The sequence below is a fragment of the Vigna unguiculata genome, chromosome 11 (assembly GCF_004118075.2).
Source record: "Vigna unguiculata cultivar IT97K-499-35 chromosome 11, ASM411807v1, whole genome shotgun sequence".
Classification (NCBI taxonomy): domain Eukaryota; kingdom Viridiplantae; phylum Streptophyta; class Magnoliopsida; order Fabales; family Fabaceae; genus Vigna; species Vigna unguiculata.
The window spans coordinates 34,799,089-34,822,605 of NC_040289.1; the positions used below are offsets into that span (position 1 = coordinate 34,799,089).

Consider the following 23,517-nt stretch of genomic DNA (forward strand, 5'->3'; position numbering starts at 1 on the left):
AAAAAATGAGTGAACACTAAATAGAAAAAAAGACTATATGTTATTGGTAAATAAATTTGAGATTGAAAAATTACACGAATTCCCATGTTTGTCATAATATTCTTTTTCAATTTTTAACAAATTGATTTAAGAGATTCAATGTAATTGTTTTATTTTACATCATTAACCTAATAAGAAAAGAAATTTAATATATTTTGCATATCATTATGATTTATATTTGTGTACATGAATTTGGTTTTCTAAACATGTAGAGAGAGACATTTTCCACCACTTAGCAATCACAAAGCAATATTTTTCAACCAATACGCGTTGTGTCCCTTTATATATATATATATATATATATATATATATATATATATATATATATATATATATATATATATATATATATATATATATATATATATATATATATATATATATATACACTACCCAACCTACTCTTATTCTTCCACTTACCATCTAATTCCAAAATCAAATTCCTTCTCTCTCACCTCGTTCCTCATTTTCCCTTTCTTTATCCTTTTATCTTGGATGATAAATCCCCTCGTTATATATTATTATTATTATGGACATAGTTTCTTGGTATTATAGTTTATATATAAATATTTGATTCTTCTCATACTTGAGCACTTCACCAATCTTTGCATATACCTTTATTTCTTTAAAGCACTTTTCCTTTACCTTTACCTGCTATGACTCCTCAGAGGGATTGGTGTTTAGATTTGATTCGCAACGATGCTTCTCCTTTTCTTCTCCTTCTTACTGGGAAACCCTTTTCTTTCATTCGCTTCAATTGAAAAGGATGTGTTTTAATCCCAACATTTTTTTCCAGTTTTCCTCGATCTACAGTTTCTTCTTAAAGCATGATTTTTTGTTCTTCTTTTTCGACAAGATGTTTTTCACAGCTCTATTACCTTTTTTTTCTTTACTTTTCTTCACATGGTTCTTGAGGAACGAGTTCATCTCATCCACTAAAAGGGCCTCGTTTACCGAAATCAAACATAAATTTGCGCATAAAATCTCTATTTTTCTTCTACCTATTTCTATGTTCCAGTACTGTCATTAAGTTTTACTGTTAATTAATCAGTCTCAGTCTCTATGCATCATGTTCCCTTTTCCCGTTTCTGTTCAGACAATTTTCCGTTAGATTTGCCTTTTCTGTGTGAAACTTGTGGCAAAATGATATCATAGGTTGTATTCATAATTTGTTTAAGGAGGTTTTGTTGGTAGCTTTAGATGCATGGAGATTTTGCCAGTCGTTATTTGCGGATGTAGCATCATCAAGATTCACATGCTGTGATGCAATCTGAGAGCTGTGCCAACCATGCCATAGGTCTTATGGAAGTGAGAATCTTGATGATGCTGCATCAGCCATAAACGACTACTTTCAAAAGTTGGATAAGGACTATTCTATAATAATCTCAGCAAGTGGGCCAAAAATATATATAAAAAAAAAAGGAAAAAAGAGAAATGAGAAACCCCCCTTCAGACATTATCTGATCTGCGCGTTTATACCAAGAGGCAACCTTTCCCACTTTGCTTTTTTGTTGGTGTCAGGTGGGTTTTGCTGTTTTAACCTTTGATTTTTTTCAAATTATGGTACTGCTAATTTTTTATTTATTTCTACATATATAGGTTCTTAGTTCTGTCTTTTTACTTATTTATTTATAGTTATTGTTGTTATTATTATCACCATATGTAGCTCGCTTTGCTTTACATTAATTAGCTCTTCTGTGTTTTTGCAGAATCCTAGGTTTTGAAGTTTAGGCTATTTGGAGGCCTTGAGGAGCGGCTGTTGGGTCCTTTATGTGCTGACTTCACAGATCTATGATGAATATTCCTTTTCAACAGAAATGCTGGGATCTAAATGGTGTCTTTTCAGTTTCTAAATATAGATGCAGATATCACTTTATCCAAATCTGAAGAGAATGTTATAGGCGCAACCACAGAGAAAGTTAAAATTATTATTTCGAATTTAGGGTGTACTCAGTAGCTAGTGTTCATGCTCATAAATGACGGTAACTTTTACTTTTATCAGATTTTTTTCGCCTTTAATTAGATCTGCAAATAACTGCAATGCTACATAGCTAACTATTGAATACTAAACACTGCACCGATCTTCAAAATCTTTCTCAGAGCATGCAGTTTCGTGCTTACAGTGCACTGATTTTTGGCTTTGGTATGAACAATGTCCAAGGCTTTGGCTTTGGTATGAATGAACCAATAATCACTTGTAGCCTCTGGTTGGTGGACCAAGTTGGAATCTCTAGGGTACCCTTTCTGTGGGAGAGATGTTTCAGTGCATCTGTTACTATATAATGTTCAAAGTTAAATAGTAGAAGTTATTTTGTAAGAATAAAATAGCTTCATTATTCATGATAGTGATGATTCGGTATATTGAAGATCTTATCTTATGGAAATCTGTGTGCCCCCATCACTGTCCAACTCTTGGTCACATATTCTCGCTGCTCCATCATTATGAATATGTTGTGTACACTGTCTTTGCCCGAAACAGCTTGCCCTATTTCTTTGTAGGGAGGGTTGTGGATCATACATGCATCAGGCCCACTCATCTTCTTCTTCTCTCTCTTCATTGGTAAAGCCACACAATTTTTGTGCCCTTTTTTATAAGGGTAGTCTCTCCTATGCAATTAGGTCTCTAAACAGTTATGTGTCTGTGTGTTTGTATTTAGGATATATGCTGCTAATTAATATAGAGTACATGTTTGAAGCTTTTGGTTTTTTTATTTTTTTCTGTGCATGAGGGAGAAGGACAAAGGGGTTTAATGAACCTGAGTGAGTACATAAAATTACTTTTTTTCCTCGAATAATAATATGGTTGAGAAAGAGCATATAAGAGGGTGCATGTGATGAATCTGTTTTTATTATTTAATCTTTGGCTATATTTTTATTGAAAGTGACAGACAGATAATGCACTAAGTACATGCTTAATTTCAGGGAGCACATGGATCATTTAAACCCTTGTTTTCAGGTGATCATTTAAATTGAAAGAACAGTTTCTTATAATTTAGGGAGAAGTGGATCACGTACATGGATTTTTTTACAGGTCCTATTGCATGTATATTATACTTGTACTATTTTTCAGCAGCCATTTTATTGAATGTACAAGCTTCTTTGAGTATTTTATGAATTCATCTGCATTTTGTTGAACTTGATAACTCATTGATACAGTGTGATATTGCTGTCATGAAACAAGAACAAGAACAGCAATAATATGAAGAGATTCAAGAAATAGCCGTTAGAAAATATCTTCTATGAGGCATGATGCATTAATTCATTCTGGCCAATATACTCTTGTTATTCTTTTTGTTTTTCCAGTTTTCTTAGTTCTAATTTATACATTTGCGCTTTTTGTTTTTGTTTGATTAAAGTATTCATGTACAAGATTATTTTTTTTTGTTGACAAAAGCTTTTCATAGAAGGAAAAATATCTATTATATTAAAGATTTAAAATATAAAAGCCAGTTAATATTCCTTAATCTTTAGAAATGGTGCAAAGGATAAAATATTCATATATGATAATGCTATCTAACTGCTACTTATGTGCATCTGTATATCTATACTTGCATGCTCTGATAGTATTTTGATTTTGATTAGTAACACACTAATATAGTAATAACCTTCCACTGTGTATTGTGTTCATCTTTTGCTTTCTGTCTTATTTCTACTGAGATGTATAATATGTATATTTCAAGAAATTTCTTTGTCCCTGCCCATTATTCAAACAACATATATAAACTCAAGATCAAATAAATTGTAAGAGAGCATAAACTTGTTTTGCTGGTGTTAACCTTTTACGAAAAACCTGAGATCTTGAAGAGAATAAATGGGAAACCCTAAGTACACAAGCAAACTCTGTACTTTATTTTTACGAAAGGAACCATCATTTGAACTAAAACTCTAACAATTGTAAAACATTCATGTTTCTCTACTTGAGCTTGTGCTAACCAGCATCACTGATGAAAGAAATTCTGTGTGAATTACTTCTATACTTAAAATTGCATCAGCTATGTGCTTATAACGCTGGCATCATCTTTGTTAATTGATTAGTAACTATCTGTTGTAGTAATGTGCAAGGTTTATGAATGTCACAATTTGACTATTGCCAAATTTTCAGGCACAAGTAGCACGTGAAGATAAGAAGTTGTGGGTTCTGCGTCAAAATGGACATAATCACATGCCACTGCATAGTACTATACACACATTGCTTCCATTATTGAGTGTGCGGTTGTATCAGAAAAACAAATGGAATCCTTTCAGTTTGTCTGCAATATTCTATAGCTATGATGAAGGATTCATTTGTTTGAAGTAAGATGCTATAGCACACTGTTTTGTTTGACCCTAAGTTTTATATAGTTTGATATATGTGGTACAAAATGTTCTGACGAGATTCCCGTATCACGTCATGTTGCTGAGGTACACACATTGATTTTCATGCAAACATGGTGTGGAAAGGAAGAAGAACTGATATAGTTCTTCAGCTTTTACTATTTTTCGCCTTCAAATCTTGAATTGGTATTCTGTAAATATGAATGTGGAGATAGACATATTTGACCACGTTTACTCTATTCCAACTATCTGGTGAGTGAAGTGAATTCTCTTTTTCACATCACTGATATTGGGAAGCTATCATTCAAATAGTGACACGATTTAGACAGTCACATTTTGCCCTTATTATATCTCCAGAGATTCTCAGTAAACCACTTCATCATAGGATTATATTATTATTATTATTATTGTAATGTTCTTTATTGTATGTAATTTCATGCATGGTTAGATATTATGTTTCTGAGTGGATAAACTTGTAGGAAAATAAAATGATAATCATGAGGTAGTTTTGCTTATGAAAAATGTTAATCAGTTGAATAAAGAGAACTTCTGTGAGTGTTAAATGCACATGTTCATTATCATATAAGTTTATTTTAGTTTTCATTCATTATTATCTATAGAAATATATTTAAAAGTTTTGAGGATTAAATTTATGAATAATATTAAGGTTTAATTACTTTTTTTTGTCTAAAAATATTAAATTATTTTTTTTGGTTATTTTTAGTCTTGATTTGATCATAATTATTGAAAAAAAAATTGATGTAATTTAATTTTTTTGGTTAAACTTTTAAAACAGATTAAAGATTTTTTTTATGAGAACTAAAGTTAATAAAAATTGTTTGTTTTGATGGTATAATTAACATAATTTTAATGTTAATTTAGGTGAAAAATCTTTGATTGGTTTTGAACAATTTAACAAAAAAGTTCAAACTTTATCTATTTTTTAAAAATTAAGATCAAATCGTGGAAAAAAAAAATAAAGGATGAATCTAATAATTTTTAGAAAAGTTAAAAGAAATGGTAACATTTGTTTTGATATCAATTATTAGGATCGAACGTTTATAACTTGATTAAAAATTATAACCATCGGTTAGAATATATCTTTTTACATTTAAAAAATGTAATACAAGTTCAAACATCATAATTTAATTGTGATTCAAAAATCATTAAACTTTTATTATGAGATAATTAATGTCATATACAACAATCAATCCGATGAGAAAATCCAAATGTTTAATTGTGATTCGATCAAAATAATCTATTAGAAGACAACATTGCAATACCCGGTAATTACAGACTTAGATGTCTAAAAAGCAGAGTCCATTACTTAATTAAAGTACGATTATCAACAATTAGAATTGTAGAAAAATAAATTCATGAATGGTTGTGTTTTAATTTAAAAAAAAAATCTTAATATGAACTTATCTTAAAAAAAAAAAGGGAGAATTCAAATAATAGCAGTTTAATTTAAATGGATCATACAGACATATTATATATATATATATATATATATATATATATATATATATATATATATATATATATATTTCATCACGTAGTAAAACAGTGGAAGCTTAAACATATTATTTGTTCAAGCGCATTGTGAGTAGTTTGTTTTTTTATTTTTCAATTTCTATTTTCAGAGATTGGTATTATTCATGTCATAATTTCTGTTATATAATGGAGTTTGTCAGTATTATTTTTGTGAAATAAATAATTTATTACACTTAATTTTTCTTATTAAAAAAAAGAAAAAAAAAAGGTTAGAGTAGGTGTAATGCTGAGTTCACAGGAAATAGAGTCTGACAGAAACTACTATCAGCCTCGGAGTTGTCGCTTACTTGCAGGACAGTGGTAGCATGGAAGCCAAGCTTTTCTGTACTACTCACCCTCATTACAATTATTATTATTATTATTATTATTATTATTATTATTATTATAATTATTAATTACATTTTATTTTAAATCAATAAAGAAACAAAAGAGAGAGAGTTAGTTTTAATTAATTTTTCATTTTCTTTTAAAGTTGATAAAACTGATCTTAAATGTTATTTAAATAAAGTTTAATCCTGAATTTATGTTAAAATGTGAATTTTTTTTAAAGGTAATAATTAAGATCAAATTTTTAATATTAATAATAATAATAGAAAAGAGATAGGTAGGGTTGCGTTAGTTTGTGGTACGAAGGTGAGGCTTATCATACTCTGGCAGGGACAGACCAATCAGTATCTAAATTTTGGAAGCAGAGTGTTCTTTCTGAGCAGATTTGGCATTATCATGCTCTGCATTTCTACTTCTCAATAATGCAAGCTTTTCGAACTTGCTTTTCCTTTTCTTTTCTTTTATTATTATTTTACTTTTCTTCTCACACAAACTCCCCACTAACACTTAATTACACGGATATAATTCAATAATTTATTTTATTTCATCAACGAGTATGTCTACAAAAAAATGTTTCAACATTTAATAATTAGGTTATGATACAAGTTATTATACAAGGATATGTCTACCCTAACTCACTCACATTGTTTCAAACTACCAATGATATATTTAAACTTCGATGCTAAGTCATTTATAAATATTATATAAAAAAAAATAAACAAAATATGATTTTGGAAGGTAGGTGTTCATAAAATATTTGTGATAGAGCAACCACTTTTTTTTTTGTTAAAATTAAAAAAAAAGAGGATATTTTAATATTTTTTTCTTACAATAAACATTACATTTATTGACTATTACATGTTTTGTTTTTTATCTGTTGAGTTATTATATTATTTCATGATATCCAAATAATTTCACTTTTTCAAACATTTCACCCTTCACCTAAGATATGTTATTCACATTTAAAATTACATACATGCTTTTTAGTTTTTTTTTGTTATCTTCATCCTTATTGTGTTACAACATAAACCAGTAAGAAAACACTGAATTAGGGTTTATAAGAAAAAAAATATGTGGATTATTTAATGAATTGTTGTAAAAGTTTGATTCTCTGGTAGATTGGAAGAGATGGGTATGGTGGTTGGTCTGAGTAAGAGTAATGATTATGGTTACGTGTAAGGCATTTGGTCCCCACTCGTCGTACAATGTGACCCATCAACTAGATCTCTTTGTACCTCAATATCTATCTGTTTATCTTCTTTTTTTTTTTATTTCTCTTACAATTTCTAATTTTTTATTCCATTAACTTTTTTATTATTTTTCAATTTTTAATATAATTTTAATCTCTAATCTCTTAACTACTCACAAGCTCCAAGAACACCTTCTGTAAACAAACACCTAAAAATATCACTCTTTACTTTCCTAATTCACATTTACGATTCCATTAAGCTTTTGGGATTGATGATGCTTCCCACATCTTCACTTTTAATTTACATTTAAACTACTATTTCATTTTATTTACATTTATTATTATTATTATTATTATTATTTTAATATAATACTTTATTATGAAAAATATTTGTGAAATGTAGATAAGAAGTGAATGTTAAATAATATTTTTTTTTCTAAACACAAAGTTCCAAGACTAAAGTCCAAACTGATTTTATCCAAATTTTCTCTTTTTAAGCCCGTCTTTTCATTCCTTGCAGCTTTTACTTAAACAAATTGAGATTAAACATAAACTAAATTTAATTACAATTCAGGAAATATTTTGCATGTTTAAGTACAATACAAAAACATGTGTGAGAACCTGAAAAAAAATTATAATAAAATCAAATTTATATATTTTTTAATATATTAAAAATTTAAAGATTTACAAGAGGGTTATTTCAGGAACAATTTCTAAAAATCCCTTGCAATTTCAATTCCCAAATATTACATTCTTTAATATTTTCTCATTATTCCTAAAAAATATGACTTTCTTCCATGTTTCTTTAAGATTCAATATAATTGAAGTGGTAGAAGGGAAGAATTCTACTATATAATTCAATTTCATCGCAAGATAAGTTTAAGTTTCTATTACATACGTAGAATCAATATATTATCTTATACATACAGTTTTTTTAAATTACATGTAATTTCTTTATTTCTAAGATGAAACTCTTTCTCTTAGTCAGAGGCGGAGCCTCATAGGAGTAGGGAGGGGTCTAGACCCCCAAATATTTTCGATTTTTTCAAAATTATATATCCATTTTTTTAATTTTTAAAAATTTTGAAAATTTTAAAATTATAAATAGTATATTTTAAAAATTGATGATAATTAAATTGTCTCTTTTTGTTTATTTTATAAAATACAATAGTTAATGTTAATAAATAATAAAAAATAAAAAATATATTTAGGTTTAATTTGTTTTCTAGTATCTGTTTTCGTCTAAAAATATCAAATTGTCACTAAATTGAAACTAAAAGAATTGGAAGATCAACTTACATTTTCGAAAATAATAACCAAAAGAGTAATTAAATCAAACATTTATTAAAATATTTTTTATTTTCTTCTGTCATTGCCTTTTAAAATTTTAACAAAATTGTACTCATCTCTCACTATCATATGTTTTTTTTGAAGAAAAATGAAGTTAGACACATACTCATTATGTTTGCTCTCATTTCTCATCTGTTTCCTTCATTTCTCGAAGAAAAAAAATGTAACTCTCTCTTGTCTTACTTGATGATGAAATATTACTTTAATAGTTATTAAAATTATTTTTTATCTCATGAGCCTTTTGTATACTTACTTTTTATGATTATAGAAGAAGAAAAAATCATGTATTATGTGTTTTTTTATAACCGATTTTTAATTGTGACTTGATTATAATATATTTTTCTTCTAATACTTATGTCTCTCAATATTTTATTAGATTATGATAAATTATTTTTTAATATATTTTAAAAAAAAGCATATCGATGAAGAATAAAATAATGAATTTATTTTGTAGAAGTAGTAAAAGGGAAGCTACACGTGAAGATGAAAACAAGTTAAATTATATTTCTTCACATCTTTTAAAATATTTAAAGCATTATACTAATAATCCAATCTAACGATCCAATTGTTTTATAGAAGATAATTTTTTAAAGTGTTATACTAATGGTCCAATCAAATGATCAAAAAATTATATTATTCTAGCCCCTCCAAAACTCTTGGTCAAGATCCACCACTGCTCCTAATAATTCTAAAATTTTAAGTGATAGAGTCGTGTAGGAGAAGAACAGTGATAAAGTGTATTTTATAAGGTAAAGTGAGTAAATTTCTTTCAAATTTTAAAGTCATAATGTTGAATTTAAATATTAGAGTATGAATTTGTAGTTAGTTGCATACTGACCTTAGTATGAGAAAGATAAGAAATTATTCTGGTTGGAGATGTGAGGTTGATTTAGACTTTTGATTCTGTAAAATTGTGGATTTATGACTATTAGTATGGTTTAGGGAATTTTTAGTTAAAATACATGATTTAAATCATGTTGGATTGATGAGTTGTTTGGGAACATGACTTAAGTGTTACTTCTTTATGCTGGTAAGAATATAGAAGGGATAATTAAGTTTGATGTCATAATAAAGAATGTGACATATTGAGTAGCTTATTAGAATGTTGTAAGATAGGAATTAGAAAAATATGAAGTGATGAGAAAGCTTTAAATGAAAAACAAAAAATTGTTTTGCCTATAGAATTACTATCTAGACGTAACATGTTAGTTTTGTTTCTACTGGTGGTGGTTTATATATTGCCAAATGGTTTCCTTTGTCTATTACAAGTTACGAATTGTGCATAAATTTTTTTGTTGTACATTTCAATTTTTGTACAATTATTTGTATAAGTTCTGAAGATTAGGAAGAATGAATATTTTATCAATACAAAAGTTAAATGATAAATAGAGTATCTATTATAGAGTCATATTATAAATATATCTCTTGAATGTAAGATTAGTTGTGAAGTTTTAATGTGTTATGGTTGTCACATTAGCTATTTTCAAGGAAAAAGGCTAATCTAGGACTTGATCTTGTGTATTGAAGGGGACTTCTGATGTGGGACTATCCTAATTCTACTAGTATCAAACTCACATAGAGATGTTAACTAGGTGGTGAGACAAAGGAGGCTTCACAAAGTTGACAGTATGATATGAAAGAAGATCATACTTAAGGAACTAGTGAAGTTAACCCTGTCAATACTGGATGAGATATATGATCTTCCACTTGAGTTACTGTTGTATAGAAGAAGAAGAAGAGAGTCAATATGACAAATGCAAAGTCTCACGAGTCCATTCAATATAATAATCTTCTGGTAGAGTCTAGAGTCTAAAAACTTCTCTATAGTTTGATGCTTGGACTTTAGTTAACTGACTATGATTTAATATTTTGGTGGAGATTATGATATCTTTCATTTATAGTTTTTTTGTTGGTGTGATATTTAACTCACCTTTGCATTTTGTATCTTTTGTTTCTCTTATCCTTGCGATGATCATATATTGTTTATATATGGGATCAGAGTTAGGAACTGATACTAGAAATAGAGATGGAGCTATTAACTGAAGAAGTAGTATAAGAATGAGTTAGAGAATGTGTTATCTGAAAGATTGTATTGAGCTTTTAGTTCCAATCTTAGAGTATATATGTTTTATACTATATTTTGAAATACATTGGTATTGAGTTAAGAACTAAATTGTAACTTAATTTAACTATAATAACTTATGTTATTAATGAGTTATAATCTTAATTATAATTATTAAGATAATGGTTAAGAATATAGGATTTTTACACAACGGAATAAAATTTGTATAATAAAGGGAATGTAACTTTTTTAAAATAAAACATACTCGAAAATAGTTTTTATAATCATTAAACAAACAAAAAAAAACCGTAAAATAGTAGATCATAAAATGATAATTTTCTTAAAAGAAATATGCTTTTGATACTTAAATATATTTAATATTAAATCTTCTTTTGAGATATTATATTATTTATTTACTTTTATTTTGTCATATAAAATACAAGATCTTATAATATCTTATTTAACTTATACTTTAATAATATAGTTTTCCTTAAGATCTTAAGTGAATTTTTCTTCGTGTCTAATTTAATTTTTATTCCATTTTGAAAACTTGTAATTAAATAAATGTTTATTATTTAAATGTTAAAAATATTAATAATTAATGTTTTTAAGTAATAAATGTAACGGTGATAAAAGTACAAACATTAAATCTTACTATTAATCGAAAAACATACAAAATCTTTCAAATATATTTGGTTAGGTTCATTTGATAAACGAACTCGTATATTTATATTATTTCTTATTCTTTATATTAAACCATGTTGGACTTCAACTAATTCGTGAACAATGTAAGACTTATTAATTGTCTCTATAAATAGGAATAGTTGTTAAGGTAAAAGGTTAACATAAGTTATCCTTCTCAAAACAAATTGTAAGAAATTAACTTGAGCGTCAAAGTGTCTTTTGTAAGTACTCTACAAATCCACTCAAACATGGGGTGTTGGGTCAATGAACCATTTAGACACTCGGCTCCCAATTGACTCGACCTCTCGATCATAGTCAACACTTATGTTAGTGGAAAACGACAAGTGCACTTATCGCTCGTAGCAAATGTTCTATCCACAAGGACTTGTGCAACACATGACAACTATCGCAATTCACAATTCAATTAGATAACAAAGTTCACAAAAATACGAAGAAACTTTTTTTGTATTTTTATCAAACAATTTGTGCATAACAGAAATTTAACATAAAGTATATACAATTGTCAAGACTATATTTCCTTCACTTCATTCCCATGCATTCAAAAACATCTCAATTACATATTTAAGTGAAAATTGACTCACACGATTACTCAAATCTTATCCCTAGTGACTTTGAGCATATGATAACTCATCAAAGTCCAATTCCTTGGATCATCAACAAGTAAAACCATGTATTAAGTTAAAGAGTCTTAAGATTACTAATGAATCATATTATATCCTTAGATACAAACTCTATTAGGTATTTAATTTCAGTTTTTGGTTCAAAAAATATTTTCTAATATCTCAAGAACCAAGTATCAATCTGAGTGGCCAAATCAAAGAAAGCATTAAGCATATAAATCAAATACTAACATTGAAATGGAAAATCATATGTATTAACATCACAAAATACATAAGATTCAGTTTATTACATCTAATATCAACAAATAGGGTTTACTCTTCATGGTGGATAACCTAGGTCATACAAATTGAAGAGATAAGGAATAAATTGAAATCAAAGAAAGATGTAAGTCCTTTCTGAAGGTTCTTAGCAGTTGCTCCAAGCTCCATTTGTGCTCCTCATTCGCATCCACATTTCCCATTTGTAGATCATCTCCCTTATCAAACCCTAAAGGGGTACAACACCATGGATGAAGATTGAAGATCCAAGGAGGAGTGAGAGAGCCTCCTAGCACCCAAAACAACCTCCAAGGGCCTTTCTCAATTGCTCTAGGTAGAGAGAAATCTCAAGAGGAAGAGAATACCCCAAAACCTCTCTTAATTGCTCTATAAATAGGAATGATTGTTATGGTAAAAAGGTTTACTTTTCTGAAAAAAAGTATTTGTCTGAAAACGAACTAAGAAAAATATTAACTTAAGTGTTTAAGTGTTTTCTTCACATATCACACCTTAAGAACCGAAGACTGAGAGAGCAAAATGACCAAGACTTGACCGATAGAGAGCCTACCAACTTTTCGACAAGGAGAATTCATTTTGAAAGTAAAGTATAAGATTAAGTGATCTTGTAGAATTATCTTTGATCTTTTAAGAATAGTAATCATAAATATAATTATAATCAACATTGCAATTATTTTTATTCTTTTCATTTTCAATAATAATGTAATATAATACATTTTCAACATGCTCGTGATTTACAGCAAATCATGTGAATAAAATGGCTTAATTTAAGGAAAAAACAGTAATTGTAACTAGCGTGTGCAAGTTTTAAACAATGTAACAACAATAAACGATTTACTGAAATGTAAACAAAAAAAAAAACAATTCTGACAATATTTTAACTATATGAATTTTAATAATGGTTAAAGCAAATTATCTTCAAAAAGTTTAATCTTTTGGCTAATAAAAACATTGTTAAAAAAATATAAAAATTATTATCATTCAAACCACCATTATGTCGAAAACACTCATAATAACAATGGATAATAATTACATTAATTGTTATTGTATATATAGCCTTTTTATGTTTATTTTGTTTTTGTTTTATGACTATCTCAAATATACAATATACGATGAACTACATATCAAACAGTCTAACCATCAACACAATAAATTAAATTTTACCATAGTTCACATAAGTAGCACAATTATATATAAATAGTCAAACACCATTTTGAAATCAATAAAGCTTAAAATTCACATAACAGAGATTTACTTCGTCATATAGGTAGAATGAGTTAATGTTAATGTATCTTTGTTATGACAACAATTTAGTAAAAGTAGTCTATTAAGTTCACATCTTTAAGTTTAAGTTTTCCCAAAATAGAGTTAAGTGTTTGTAATGTATGATGTCAAGAATTTATGACATGAAAGAGAGACGGTTAAACCGAGTTATACTTGATTTCTAATAGACTAAATTTTGACAATTAAATTTTAACAACTTTTTTTTATAACAGGAAGTAACATCTTTTAAGTGGTTTTGGAATATAGAGAAATGAGAAAATAGAAAATAGGAAACCACTTAAAATAGGTCACTTCATAATGCAAGAAAGAGTTGTCAAAATTTAGTTGTTAAAAAATCATTTGTCTTTCTAATATATGTGCGATGAATGAGTTTGAATGATATCTATTAGAGTATATATGAATGAGATGCTAAATTAATGTATATAGTTGCCATATGCATCATTGTATGAAGTTTTCAAATATTTCTAGCTTCCTTGTGTTGCTTATCTATTGTGATGGTTGTGATTTTTATATTTTACACTGAATCAGAGAATGTTGTAAGAAGACAAACTTAGTAGTTATAGGTAAGAATAAAGAAAAGAAAATTATATTTTTGTAGGATTATTTTCCTTTCTTTGAATAATTTGCATATGTATTTATTTTTATTTGATTCCATGTTAAAAGGAAAACTTTATTTAATTTTTTTTTAAAGAAAGATAGTGTATATACTTATAGAAGTTGTAACTATTGAGATCTTTTGTAAATGTTTAGTAGTAATGTAACTTAAAAGGAATGTTACAATAAGTACAAAAACTTAGTCTATTACAAAAGAGTGGGACAAATGCAAAGTGGAAATAAAAGAAAAAGGTAGAAACAAAGGCAAAATTATGAGGGAAAAATGGTTTGGCAAAAAGTTAAAAGATCACATAAGTAAGGAACTATTGTTGAAAAATTGGCTTTATTTACAAAAAAGTGCCCCATGACTTCTTCAATGAAAATTTTCATCTAATTGTTGCAAAATAGAACATCATTTTTCTTATGCTCAGCATAAAAAATATTGTTATAGACACTTTTACACTAGTGGGAAATGATAAATTGTTCATAAAATAATTTTATAGTCATAAATACAAAAAAAGATAATTTGTTGCAAGAAAAAAATGAAAGTAAAACAATTTAAAAATAGTAAAATGATCCATGAATTAAATGAATAAGAATCCTAAGCCTAAACTTTGAGAAACAAATCACTGAAAATATATAGGAAGGAAAAGATTCTAAGGAATTAAGGACATTATAAGATGAACAAGACAATTGAAAAGCAAAGACGAATAAAAATGGTAAGGATATACACATGTTTTTGTTATTAGTCATAACCATAACAATTATTAAAGTATTTATTTTTGCAGAATGTCTTTTTCACACAAAATATATATCTAAATGATTTTATGTACAGACTTTTATTAATAATTATTAAACCTAATGGAAATATAACTTGCTTAATATTGATACTATTTTGATGGTTGCAATCTACAACATGTGACAAAATGTATTATTCGAGTCTTCCACTACTAGATAATTTCTTTTGTTGATAATCAATTTCCTTTACCACAATTTCTTTTATTGATAATCTCCTTTACCTTGTATTCTTGTCTATTTTTTATATTAATAACAACTTACATGAAGGAATGTTTACTTCTTTTCTAAGAAAAAAAATAACAGTCTCCAATCTATATTCCTCAATAGAAAAAAAATTGATGAAGTTTCTTTTACTTAATAATAAATAAGCTTAATACCATGTTTTGTTTCTAAAATGATTCAATTTTTTTCTATATTTATCTTTTACTCAAGGCGATTCTTATTTATTTTAATGTAGTCCTTTATGTTAGATTAGTATTAATGTTGTTTAGACAACGATAATTTGACGGCTTAAAATAGACATATAACACATTGTTTAAGAATGTACTTGAATTGTGGAGGAACACATGCCAAAGTTGCCTCTTTTATGATGTTTGTTCTCTTCTCATGTATTGTCTATGTTGTCCCTATCGTCTCTTTCTCTACTTTCTCAGGTTCTCCTTCAACAATTACACATGAACCCTAAGTCCTAGTTCAATAGCTCCAAGCCCAGCACAAGAAGATAACAACCTAACCATAGGGAAAAACAAGGAAATAGGACAAGAGAAAGAGAAGAGAAAAACATAACCTAACATCATATGGGAAAAAATTACATGTTTTCATCTACCACTAAAGTACTATATTAAAATCATTTGTCATTTGTTACTCTCTTAATTACGTTAATCTTATTTATTCAATCAAATTGATAAATTCACAATAAACACTATTTGGGGTTTTTTTTTTTTCATTAGAAGGTCAGAAATGGCGTTATGTTAAAGTACAAGACTTTGACGAGCCACTTACTCTTATTCGTCACATTGATCTAGAAGAAGTCAAATTGAATAAAGAATATATTATTTATATCTGAAACAAATACTTGGATAATACAGAAATATACATGGATTTAGAATTATTTCAGAATAAAAAATTTAAAACCTGTACAAGAATCTTATTTTAGCCGTGGTTGACTAATCTAATGACAGTTTGAAATGCTTTTTTCCGGCCTTTGGGCCGTCTTCTAGAGAAAAAGAAAGTCATAACCTGATCAGTTATTGAAGAAAATTTAAGACAATTTTAATAACCATGATTACATAAAAATACTTGTAAACCATGATTGATAGAAAAACACGAATTTAACCAAATACATGTACGACATTATCTAATTATAAATTATGAGGCTTTTATACTAAAATTCTTAAAAAATATATTTTAAAGCAAATCATAATAAGGGCAGCGACAGAGAAGGTTGACTTCACGAATTCCATACTCTATATACATCCTCAGAAAAATGTTCAAGAACAATTTGAAAACATGAGTTCATCCACATACGAAGCAACGAAATAACTGGAAGATGAGTAGGGTTTTGGACGCTCTACTATTTACAAGAGACATCATCGTAAGACAGTTAAGAAAATGCACCAAAAAGATCAAAAGTGATTAGTTGTTGCGTTGAAGAGGGAATGTGATGCTACCTCTGAGGAGCACCAGAAAGGATAGGATCATTCATTGCTGGTCTGTGTTTTCCTAATGCAGGAATACTAAGGGAACGTGTTCTTAGTTTGGCTTTCCTCTCATTCTTTTCAACGAGCAAAGAAGAATAAGAGCATTGTGGCTCAGGAACTGCCACTGGTTCACTTCTACTTCTATGGAAAAGATCCAGGTTTCGGCGATACCTGTTTCCCCCATGCACTTTGCTTCCTAACTCCCCGCCAACAAGACCAACCTTACTCCTAAACTCATCATCATCGTCCGACCAATACCCATTTTCCACCACGTCTTGCATTGCAAGATCATCGTACTCCTCGTCAGATTTTGTTGATTCCTCGTCAACTGATCCTACCTGAATAGTAGAAAAACATTAAAATACACCCAGATATTGTTTATGTAGGAGATCGATACCTGTGATAACTAAATTAAGGTATGCAGGTGAAAGACAACCTTATAAGTCGATTCATGAAAAAACAACATTGACGAATATTGCTACTGCTAAATGAAACCAAGAAGATTTGAAATTTTTCTATAGATTAAATTCCATCGCATAGAGATAGATAAAAGCACAAGGCTATACTATACCTCTTCATGGCCATGTTTGTCGGCGTCATCACTGAAATCTTCATCACTTCCCACCTCAGGTTGATCGTCAATCTCCTCATCACTACCATGCACTGAGAAGTCCTCTTTGAGCTAAAACAACACAAAGATGGTGAACAACTGATAGAATGATTTTGGTCTTATCCAATTTTTTCACCATTGACAACACAATAACAAACCCTTTATTCTGATATTGAACAAAGATTAATTTACAAAAAAAAAAAATGTTCGAGTTTACCTCTTTTGAAGCTACATCTGACATCCTTGGTGAGCTACAGCAAGAGGATACATATCTACTACCAGTATCAGTTCCATCGGCTCTAGACTCGTCTACACTTCCAGCACGACTAGTTCCACCATCACTGGGCCAAGCACTGATTCCATAAAGACCAAACTGAAGATTTACTGGTTCTGCCTTCCCAATTCTTAAGGGACCATACATTGGATGGCAAATTCCATTCTCTGGTCCATGGCACCACACAGGCCTCCCATTACTGTCAACTAAATTAACAGGCCAAGCCCTTGCTACAGACCCATCAGTGTTAACAAGAGCCATCAGATTCCTTGAAGAACCTTGTCTCTGGATCAACTGAAGCATTCCTTTGGCGGTCAAAGCATTTGCTGAACATTGATTTCTATATTCCTCATAAACAACAGACACAGTGTTTCTAACAGGATCATATAGCTGTTCTCCCATCTCACGCTTTCTAAGACAACTGAATACAGTCGCATGGATGGCTGCTACGCTCTTGTCAACATTTGTGTTATTTATTTTGGGAACGAAATGCTTTTCAGCACGCTTGCAGAGATAATCCTGGATTGTTCTGATGTTTCTAATATACTTCACATACTTGTTTTTAGCTGGGTCCAGTGTCATATACTTCGCACGTACAGCAAATCTTTCCAAGTGCTTGTCCTCGTTTGTAATGTGTACCATGAACGGTATGATCGAAGGATGTTTCTTCATCAGCCCCATCTGCACGACAATTTAAGAATTTAGAACAAGAACATAAATTGACATCAATAAGAAAAGAAATAAGGACAAAACAATGGAAATCCAACATACAACAAAGTTGAGGCTCAAGTGAACACCCTCGACAACCACAGACTCTTTTCGTTCTTCCCATGCCGTGATAAGCCTATCAAGACTGTCAATCACCATCTCACTCTGTGCCTTGAATCCTTCAATAGCCATTTGTTTGGGACTTAGCAGTTCCTTAGGAGCAGAGTTAGTCTCTGACATCCTATTATCAGATTTGCTAGAATTGTTACCCTCAGTTGCTTCATCCTTGTGAAGTGAACGTGACACACCAGCCAGCTTTTTTGCTTTCCTTCTGGCCTTTGCTGCTGCAACAGCGACAGGGTCCAAACACTCCCCAGCATGGTATGTAGAAGCCCATAGCAAGGGGTTTTCTTTCTCATTAGCAAAACTTCTCATCATGTGCCTAATAGAATCAGTTGATACCACTGTTGTGATTCCCAACCTACCTCCCTGAAGTGAAGATAAAAGTAATAGTTAATGAACTGTAAGGAATAAATATTACTCAGTTTTAACTTACCGACTTGCATATCCTACAATAATAATATATAAGCAAAACCTAGATTATCTCTTTTGCATTTTGAAGAACAAACAACTGTTTCTCTGTCAAAATACCAGCAATGCAGACAACGTTGATTTGCCGCAGCCACTTGTGCCACACAGTAGCACTGTCACAGACTCTTTGCGCTCACGGATCCTGAAACCAAAGAAAACAATTAAAGTCGAACCACATTTTGAAAACCGAACTCGTGACATGTATAGCATTTGGGTAAAATCATATGCGATACAAATATCACATATCAAAATGCTGTCATTCTGTGTGCTTTTCTTCTTCTTAAAGATCGACAATTCACTTAGAATAGGGAATCAAAAACTCTTCCGAAACAACTATTAGGGGGCAATTGAACTTCCAGTCCAAAGATCCTGGTTTTCAAGATGGAAATAAGACCAATAGTGCAAGAAGAAAATATTTACTAAAACAAATACTAGGAAACGAATAGATGTTATTTTAACCAAGTCACTGGAACCAAATCGGTATGCAAGTGGTAACATATTTTGCAGGAAAGACAGTGATAAATGATTAGGAAACCCCTAACACAATTCACAAGACATGGGATGAAAGTTCTTGAAATCAGTAAATCAACATTTCATGGTAGATATCCATAGACATTTTCAAAATCTATGCAGTAGTATAATGCCCAAAGAAAAATGCCTGATAAAATGAATGTAATCCAATCTCAATAAATACATCATGCAAAGTAAGAACACGGTAACAATTACCAAAAAATCTTGATCAATAAATTATAAACCATGGCAAATCATATCACTTAACAGATTACTACAGGAGCGCATATGCTACGGCTGATTCAAATTACTTTTCCCCTTGAATTAACGAGTAAAACGATGCAATACCTGCAGGCTAAGACCAAGTCTGCTCTCTGGTTAGGACCCACATACTTGTACTCTGACAAGGCATCACAGACAATATCTAGAAAATTTTCTCGTCGGATGAATGCAGATGTGCGCCTTTTGTACAACTCAAAAGGTACACTTTTAAATTTATAATCTTTCCCAGAAAGCAATTGGTTGCGTATGTCTGCTATACCCAGGCCAGCATCAGCACCCTGACCCTCTTTCTTCGAAGAATTACCCTTGAAAGCATCAAAACCTGATAAAGCCTCTATCTCTGGCTGCAAAATATCAGTAGAATTTGCTTTCCTTGTGAGTTCAAAAACTCTTTGGCTGATCTGATAAGAGGAAAATGAAAAACATGGTCAGAATAGTTTGTAGAAAAATTCAGATGATATATGCAGTTTCTGCCCAAGACATATAAGAATTGGCTAATACAAGTCCGTTAAAAGATGCCACAAACAAATAGCAAAACAAAATAAACATTGTATATCAAATATTCATGTCTACCATATGGGTGTCAAATAATCTTCAAACATAAACAAATACCTCTAGCAGTTTGCCTCATACAACTATTTTAAACTTTGGTTTTTGAATACTTCTTCTAATACCCGCATGGTACATCAATGTTTAGTAGACAGACAATAGCATTTCTATTTTACTAAGATGCAAGCAATAGCTAATCTAATATTAATACCAATGCTGTTCCGTGTAATTTTGAGAAGTGGCCAAATGTTTGTATCCACAGTTCATACTAGGTTGACCTTTCCAAAAAGAAACAAGGATTTTCCAATTGGAAATGTTCCTTTATAACTAATAAAGATAACCCGCCAAGGTCCATTAGTTTGGAACTTTTCCTGCTCAAGTTGGAAAAGTAAAACATATTTTTTTTATCAAATAAGGACCAACTAATGATTGGTGATATATCTCTTCTTTCCAAGTTGAACTTAGAAAGGGGAATAAGATTCAAATCCCATTTCATTCAAATGAAAAAAGGAGTGAAAAACAAAAATGACTGGTAATCTACTTCATAAATTCAATTTTTATTTTTTTTATAATTAAGCATTTAATACGAAGTATCAAAAGTTTTATCGATAATCGATCTCTGAGAAAAATCTGAGTTATGTTTAATACTAATAGGATTTTCTCTCTCATTTAATTTGAACTAATTTTGAGAGAAACCTGATTGGTTATCTTTGATAGAATCTTCTCTCCCAATCATGGGATTTCATTCTGAGCACAATAATAGGTCACCTAGAATGCATCATCTATTACCAAAACACAATTACAAAAAAAAGGAATATATTAAAAATTAGGCTGAATTTTACACGCGTGATAACCCTTTTCAGTCTCCAATCTCCATACGCAGTTGAATCAAGAAAGCCAAGAACCAAATGAAACGCAGTCAAACGAACGGAAAAGAAGACAAAACCCCCCAAGACGTTATTCACGACGTAGACTACGGGCAAAGCTAAAGAACAAACAGGTCAAACCACCTCGGTCAACAAGGTAACAACGACCCCTCCCCCAACCACAAAAATAAAAAATAAAAAACAAAAAAAACCTCAAAGCTCCCACAAGAACCCCTCAAATCCAGAACCTGACACAGATCACAAACCTAAAACCTTGAAAATTACTATCTTGTCGAAACATCAGACGTATTCATAATCATGACACATAAAGCAACATATCTAGGAATTACAATTGATAAAAGAAGAATTTCAAAAAAAAAAAAGTCAGTGGTTTACCTTGAAGGCGTGACGGGCCTTGCATCCCATAAGCTGGAGCGTGCTCTGAAGAACCGGGCGCGTGTAGCGAAAGGACTCTTCCTTTTGCGCGTCATCCACCACCACTATGTACAGTATCTTCCCCACCTCACCCATCGCACCTGCAGATTGTTCATCCATTCAAAACAAAAGCACAACAAACGACAACCAAAAACAAATGTGCCCGACATTTATGCGATCGGGCCCACACGAAAGGACCTTTAAGAGCAACGCAAAAGAGAAAAACCGTGGAGGCGACAACAACAACGACAATGTCGATGAAACAATACAAGGTTATTGAAAAGGAAGCCTAGGGCATGGATTTTCCTCCGCCATTGTTTGACGATGAATGGATTGAACGGTTCAGCATTCTGGCATGTCCAATTCACTCTCGCCTCCCTTATTCTCACGATACCACTCTCTTTCTCTGTCCAATTTCAATTTAAATAGCAGATCCAGGTTTTCTCAATGACGGATTTGCCCTTCTTTCTTCCGCGAATTTCTTTTGCCGCGTTATTATTATTATTATTATTTTTATTTTTATTTTTTATTTTTTTTCTGGAATCTCTCTCAAGAAACTCATTGGTCCCCTTTGCCTCCTTCAGTATCACCTATTCCATGTTCAATTACATCAATAGTCCTATCCCACGTTAATTATATCAATCACCTCTTTTCTAACTACTAAAAAACTCACATATATTTTATGCATATTAAAATAATATAATAATATATACTTTAACTTTTGTTCCTACCTCGCTTCTTAAGTAAGGTCTATCAAAATTAATATGTACTTTTCCTTTTGTGGTTATTATTACCATAGTTACACATTATCTGCCATACAAATTTTGTTCTTATATGTAATTTTAGATTGTTTAAAATTAAATACTGGAATGGCTCTAATAAAAGATTTTTTTTTCTTGTAGTATTTCCAACTGATGAATTATTAATTAAAGAAATACATTTCCATATCAAACCATTGTGGATGGAATCTGTCTGGAATAAATCATCAATATTCAGCTGAACTATTTTCATCCCATCATTTGCAGAACTTATGCTAATAAATAAAAAAGTACATAGTTTAATTAAACATGAGTTTTCTTTTATTCAACGAGAATTTAATATTTTTTGTGTGGGTACTATGGAATATGTGTTTAAAACACCCAATATATTCTCGTAAGTAATTTTAATTTATCAAGAAGTGATATCAAGAGGTACTTGTTGTTAATGAAGAGTTAAAGGTTTTTTTAAATGGAAAACATTTAGTTAAAAAAAATTCAGAATGTATCTATATGCATTCAAAATAAATTTTGTATTAAATTAAAAATATATTTAATCCTTCGATAAAAAAAATTTACAATGAATATTTTAAAGATTATATCAACAGTATACTATTTCTTTTATTGAATGTCAACGTAGAGTTTGTTGAGTTTGTTGTAAGATTTCATACTCAGTAAAATCTAATCCTGTTTTCTTGAACGTTCTTTTATTTTCTTATTGTTATTTTTCAATATTAGTATCATCTATGTTTGAAGCATGTTACTTTATAAGAACCAGAAGAAGTTGACTAAGTAAATATAAGAAATAAATAAAGAACGGTTCTTATATGTCTGCGTTTGTCAAAAGAAGAAGGAACCTTTTTTCTCTCTGGTTAGGTGACTTCTAAATAAAACTTCTAAACAAAACGCAACTTCAACCAATTTAATGGTTTTATTTTCAATTGGGGTTTGCTTAAAAATAATACAATAATGAAACTCAAGTTGTAGACTCCAAAATTATTCCCAATTACTTTTCTTAAAATAAAAGAAGCCTATATTTGAAAAAAAAATCATTCATAGCATAAGCTTCTTCTTTTTTACATTTTACTTTTATAATCATCTAAAGTTAAAATAATTTGATTTATA

At 29.9% G+C, this 23,517-nt stretch overlaps 1 protein-coding gene and 1 long non-coding RNA gene across 4 annotated transcripts; one reads left to right on the plus strand and one right to left on the minus strand.

Moving 5' to 3' along the window:
- Window positions 1-573: 573 nt before the first annotated feature.
- On the plus strand, window positions 574-4,698 carry LOC114168865. The gene is made up of 3 exons (XR_003600781.1): window positions 574-1,560; window positions 1,749-2,995; window positions 4,142-4,698. It is a non-coding gene; the product is annotated as an uncharacterized LOC114168865 (long non-coding RNA).
- A 10,966-nt stretch (window positions 4,699-15,664) lies between these two features.
- LOC114169275 (P-loop NTPase domain-containing protein LPA1 homolog 1-like) lies at window positions 15,665-22,048 on the minus strand. Of its 3 annotated transcripts, none has more exons than XM_028054348.1 (9): window positions 21,864-22,048; window positions 21,599-21,738; window positions 19,854-20,188; window positions 19,056-19,137; window positions 18,468-18,893; window positions 17,640-18,377; window positions 17,384-17,494; window positions 16,783-17,150; window positions 15,665-15,841 (listed from the first exon to the last, which is right to left on the minus strand). In XM_028054348.1, the coding sequence occupies exons 2-9, from the start codon at window positions 21,731-21,733 to the stop codon at window positions 15,781-15,783; spliced, it is 2,256 nt and encodes a 751-aa protein (XP_027910149.1). In that variant the 5' UTR covers window positions 21,734-21,738; window positions 21,864-22,048; the 3' UTR covers window positions 15,665-15,780. The 3 variants fall into 3 exon arrangements, with proteins under 3 accessions (XP_027910149.1, XP_027910148.1, XP_027910150.1); XM_028054347.1 differs by having other exon boundaries at window positions 21,836-22,042; XM_028054349.1 differs by lacking the exon at window positions 15,665-15,841 and adding an exon at window positions 16,149-16,351 and having other exon boundaries at window positions 21,836-22,042.
- Window positions 22,049-23,517: the final 1,469 nt, after the last annotated feature.